Source organism: Pelophylax lessonae (assembly GCF_965119305.1).
Source record: "Pelophylax lessonae genome assembly, chromosome: 2".
Lineage (NCBI taxonomy): Eukaryota > Metazoa > Chordata > Amphibia > Anura > Ranidae > Pelophylax > Pelophylax lessonae.
Window position 1 is genome coordinate 275,514,656 of NC_138769.1, and position 6,000 is coordinate 275,520,655.

The 6,000-nt window shown below is 41.1% G+C and overlaps 1 protein-coding gene across 1 annotated transcript in view; it reads left to right on the top strand.

Annotated features, from left to right (window-relative positions):
* PROK1 (prokineticin 1) overlaps positions 1–5,701 on the top strand; it is a gene marked incomplete at both ends in the record, with an annotated part of 144,290 nt that extends 138,589 nt beyond the window's left edge. Inside the window, one exon of the mRNA XM_082247250.1 lies at positions 5,579–5,701. Within this exon, the coding sequence (XP_082103376.1) occupies positions 5,579–5,701 (123 nt within the window). The remainder of the gene's footprint in view (positions 1–5,578) is intronic.
* Positions 5,702–6,000: the final 299 nt, after the last annotated feature.

The window sequence follows — 6,000 nt, forward strand, 5'->3', positions numbered from 1 at the left end:
CTTTTTTGGAATTGGGTTTGTATGATGACCCTAGTGTAGACCATTTTTCTTGCAAACCTTACGAGAGCTTGGAGACAATTTGGTTTATCCCTCTGGCAGTGTCCAGGTAACTGAGTCTGGGTAGGTTTGGGTTTGCCCTGGCTAGCTGAAGCTCAAGAAGGTCCCTGGAATTCCTTCTTGTCCTTACCAGATATCTTTGGGAACGTTTCAAGACATTCAACAAAGCATTTTCTATAGCTTCTGAACTGCCATCACTTTGCACTAGTTGATCCCATGCAGCTGTGAGGCCTGCTGTAGGATTTTCCATGAAAACTTAATGGCTTAACACATGCAGCAAATCGAAGACCAAGCCATCTGATCAGCAGATCGAATTATTCAGCAGCTGTAATGCCAAGATCACTGATTGCAGTTCTGAAGGCACATTTTCAATTTCTGTAGCTCTCAAGTTGGTCATCAAAACTTGTGAGACCAGTCTTTGTGAACTCTCTGTGAAGTATGTAACTCACAAACTCTGCTGTCTCAGTTCTCTCTGCCTTTATGCAAAATGTTGTTGGCTGAATGGTGCTGATTGCGCTGTCTTTGAGAGTGTTAAAATACACGGGGAAATATGATGCAACAGATGCATTTAGGCGAGTTGCTTGCTTGAAGTCAGTTGTTCCAATGGTACGTTGATTTAAAGCTGTACTGATAGGAGATTGATGACTTGCTTGCAACTTGCTTTGATGCTCTGACGTACAAAGGAAGGTTGGGTAGGCAGGCAGGGAAGGCACTGGAGCGAATTTGCATGCAAGAAGTTGCTGGAACCTCTTTAACCTGATGCTGTGAAGAAGTCTCTATGTTGTCAGAAGCATTGGAGGTTGATCCTGTCTTTCTCACTTGCACCTTTTGTCTGCACAGATAGCTTGCTCTAGGACCCTTAGCTTTGCCATAGCTGCATCATGTTTACGCTGTTTACAATTTCTATTGCTGCTCTCTGAGATTCCAACTCTATTTTTTGCCATGTTGACTGATTTTCCAAATGTCTGGTGGAAACGGATCTGTGAGATGCAGTGTCCTGTAGCAGTTCTATCTTTGCTTCATGCTTTTAATTTGGTTTGCTGAATAAAACCATCTCTTTCTAGATTAAGAACCTGGAAGCTGTTTAATTCCTCCAGTGAATCTTCCATTTTCATACTTTGTGAAACATTAACCACTTGCTGTCTGCTCACTAGAGCTCTACTGCGGCAAAGTGGCTGTTGTAGGCAGACACTCCCCCTTCTCGGCGGCGCGTACGCGCCGCCGGAGGCTCGCTCCCGCTGTATTCAGTCACAGCGGGAGTCGGGCCAGGGGAGGAGCAGCGGCGATCGCCGCTGCTCTTCTGCGATCATCTGGGAATCGAGTCTGGAGATCCGCCCGCTTGTGTAAACAAAGCGGGCGGATCTCCGAAGTGACAGGCAGGGTCAGATTGCAGGGTTCAGCATAGCTGAACCTGGGATCTGTCCTTGAGTCACTCAGTCACCTCCCCCCACACACGTCAGTAAGCCCCAGGCATACATTAACCCCTCCCTCTCCAATAAAATTAACCCCTTCCCTGCCAGTGTAATTTTTACAGTAACAGTGCATATTTATAGCACTGATTACTGTAGTAATGTCACTGGTAACCCCAAAAGTGTCAAATGTCAGTCAAGGGTCCGATCTGTCCGCCGCAATGTCGCAGTCCCGCAAAAAAAATCGCAGATAGCCGCCATTACTCGTTAAAAAAACGACAAATCTTTCCCTTAGTAAACGCAATAACTTTTGCGCAAACCAATCAAATTGCGCTTATTGCGATTTTTTTTTTGTTTTTTTTTTTTTTTTTTGTTTTTTTACCAAAAATATGTAGCAGAAAACAAATTGAATTTTTTTGATTTTTACATTTTTTTGGGGGGGGTAATTTCATATAAAAAAATGTGAAAAATATTGTTTTTTCAAAATTATCGCTCTTTTTTTGTTTATAGCGCACAAAAAAAAAAGTAGAAATCGCACAGGTGATCAAATACCACCAAAAGAAAGCTCTGTTTATGGGAAAAAAAGGACGTAAATTTTGTTTGGGTACAGCATCGCATGACCGCGCAATTGTCAGTTAAATTCGCAAAGTGCTGAATCGCAAAAAGTGGCCCAGACGTAAGACAGCAAAATCCTCCGGTGGTAAAGTGGTTAATAAGCTTGTTACTGGTAAGCTGATAAAGCTCATATGAGGCAGAAAGTTGTTTAATGGCGCCTTCTAATGGCAGTAGTTCATATTCAGCAGACAGTATATTAGAGTAACAACCTTTTCCCATAATAACTTCAGGCTAGTTGTCATTTCAGTTCTTTAAAGCTTCATATTTCTCCATTACTTTCCAAGTTGGTTTGACTGAGAATTTGGGTAACTCAGCTGGCTCAGGGTCTTGTGTTTCTGTGTGTGAGAGGGAGCCTTTGTAACTCATATTGGCAGATAATGACTGAGTGATAAGCAGGATAGCTGTAGCTGTGTGTGCTGCAATATGAAGCCATGCAGCCTAGACTCAGGTTATGAGGCTTGCATGCGCTGCTCTCTTGTTCTTCCTTGCAATGAAATGGGCAGTAAATCTTGTCTATATCAGTACTCTCACCCAGAAATCTTGTAATTAGGCCATGAAACTCTTTAGTTTTTCTACTGTTCTCTAACTTAACTACAAGGTCATAAGCTTCTTTTTCTCTAGTGACATATAGGGCTTATACAACCTGGTGATTTATTTATCCCGTGCATCAATTCAGACAGTTTAATTTGATAAACTCCCATAATGAGGAGACAAATGATGAAGTCTTTCGAATGTTCAGTTTAATGGAGGATACTCACAGGTAGAAAAACATTAATGTTGTAAGCCACATGGAAAGATGTCTACAGCATGAAAGGATACCGTGTAATAATACCAGAGAGAGGGAGGGGAGGGGAGTATACAGAAGTAGGGTGAGAGAAAGAACTCAGCTTAGACAGGAGAACACAGCTTAAAGACACCGAACAATGACAATCCTAGTTATGAAGACAGCTAAATGATGATACGAACACTAACCAGGGAGGAAAAATGGGAATGCTTTAGGAACATATTAAACAAATGCATCTCGCAGTGCATTCCTATGGGAAATAAATTTAGAAGAGACAAAGCCAAACCTGGCTGGCTAAACCGTAATGTTAAAAAACTTATTAGGGAAAAAAATGGCCTTCAATCAAAATAAATCAGAGGGCACAGTATCGGCTTTCGAGCAATACAAGGAGGCAAATAAGAAAAGTAAATACGAAATCAAAATGGCTAAAATCAACTTTGAGAGACAAATAGCGGAGGATAGTAAAAAGAACCCAAAGAAATTCTTTAAATATATTAACAGCACAAAAACTAGGGCAGAGCATATTGCACACATAATTAAGGATGATGGGAGGATGGTTACAGAGGACACTGAAAAAGCAACCGTGCTGAACACTTTTTTCTCCTCGGTCTTTACACAGGAAAAGGAGGGGTACACTGACCATGACTGTATGGTTAGTAGTAATACACAGGACTTGCCGCTATGGCTAACAGAGGGTAAAATAAGGGAAAGGCTACATAAAATAAATCACCAGGCCCGGATGGCGTTCATCCGAGAGTACTCAAAGAACTTAGTAAGACTATATCTAGACCACTGTTCCTGATCTTTGCTGACAGTATTAGGACAGGAAATGTAACGTGATACCGATATTCAAAAAAGGGCAGAGGCATGTCCCAGAAAATTATAGGCCTGTCAGTCTGACATCGATAGTATGTAAACTTCTGGAGGGGATGATAAGGGACTATATAGTAGAGTTTGCTAAAGACAACAACATCATCAGTAGTAATCAGCACGGGTTTACAAATGGGCATTCTTGTCAAACTAATCTCTTAACATTCTACGAGGAGGTGAGCTGTGAGCTAGATAGGGGGAGACCAGTGAATGTGGTGTACCTGGATTTCGCTAAGGCATTTGATACAGTTCCCCACAAGCGCTTAATTTATAAAATAAGGTCTGCAGGCATCGACCGCAAGGTTTGCTCTTGGATACGGAACTGGCTAAAAGGGCGTGTCCAAAGGGTGGTAATAGCGCATACTCAGACTGGTCGGAGGTGGTAAATGGGGTCCCCCAAGGCTCAGTCCTGGGACCAACCTTGTTCAATTTATTCATAAACAGCATTGAGGACGGGATCAGTAGTTCTATATCAGTTTTTGCAGATGACACAAAATTGGGCAGGGCAATAACTGCACAGCATGAAGCAGATATCCTACAGAATGACCTGGACAAAATAACCGAGTGGGCAACATGGCAAATGAGGTTTAATGTGGAGAAGTGTAAGGTTTTGCACTTGGGGACAAAAAACATAAAAGCACAATACACTTTAGGGGGGGGGGGAACCTTTGGGGAAATCAAAAATGGAGAAAGATCTGGGAGTCTTGGTAGAGGATAGACTAAGCAATAGCATGCAATGTCAAGCGGCAGCTGCCAAAGTCGGCAGAATATTGGCATGCATAAAGAAAGGGTTGTATTCCAGAGATAAAACTATAATCCTTCCACTTTATAAAACTCTGATCTGACCACATCTTGAGTATTCTGTCCAGTTCTGGTCGCCAATCCTCAGGAGGGATGTGTTGGAGCTGGAGAGAGTCCAGAGAAGGGCAACTAATTAGGGGGATTGGAGGACCTTAATTATGAAGAGCTTCTGCAATCACTTGATTTATTCTCCCTGGAGAAGAGAGGCCTGAGAGGGGACATGATAGCAATTTATAAATAAAACAATGGTGATCTTGGCATAGAAAAAAAGTTATTCAGTCTAAAAGATTGCATGAGGACTCGAGGGCATACAATGCGATTAGAGGAGAAGCGTTTTAACCTCAGGCAACGTGGGGGGTTCTTTACTGTTAGGGCTACAAGATTGTGGAATTCTTTACCACAAGAGGTGGTTTCTGCAGGAAGTATGGTTGTTTTCAAAAGACTCTTGGACGTACATCTCAATGATCAGAACATTCAGGGGTATGAGAGATGATTACGGCCACACACACCTACACAGGTTGAACTGGATGGACTATTGTCTTTATTCAACCTCACCTACTATGTAACTATGTAACTATATGTAACATAGTGTAACACAAGGAGGGTGCAGTTTGGAGAAGGTGTTCGGGAATTTTAGCTTAACAATGTGAGCTCTGATCAAGTAAGCCCTGGTCAAGTCTTTTTCTGCACATAGTGCTTTTTTGGTTTACTGAGCTTTTGAAAAATCTTCATCCAACCAGGCCACACAGCAGCATAATCGCTGGTTTATTGAAGCAATATATTTCTTTTTCACCTTTACATTTTTACATTTTCTTTGATTCAGTGTTATTTCGGTTCTGAAAAATTATCTCCTAGTTAGAATGTATTGTTTATGTGAATTTATCAAACCTGTAGTGATCTGTTACTGTTTTTTTTATTCTTGCTATTAAATGTATCACCTGTCTCTATTTCTTGTGCTTTAAGACTTTCTTTTCTAATCTTTGCCACTGGGATGTTATTTACATTTAAGATATTTTAACTTATTTTTTTTCTCATGCTTTAGGTCCCCTTCCATGGTAAACGTCTGCATCACACCTGTCCTTGTGTCTCCAGTCTTGTGTGTTCCAAATTTCTTAATGGAAAATATCGGTGTTCAATTAACTTCAAGAACATGAATTTTCAATAGAAGGCTTTGTTTCTAATAGCTTTAGCTTAGACCAACCATTTTCAAACCGTGAGGTATGCCATGTAAACTACCAGAATCCTAAAAGTGTAGCTAAACAAAAAAACAATATAATATATTGCAGCTTACCAGACCTTAGACATTCTGACTGCATTTGTTTTCATTTTTCAGCCTTCTTTTTTCTTCATTGCCAACTGTTGATCCTGCTAGTAACACATTTCCTGTCCTAGGGTGACAATGCTCACTGTAATGCATCCATGGAAAAACAGTATTGTCACTTTAAGGCAGAAAGTGTGTTAGGA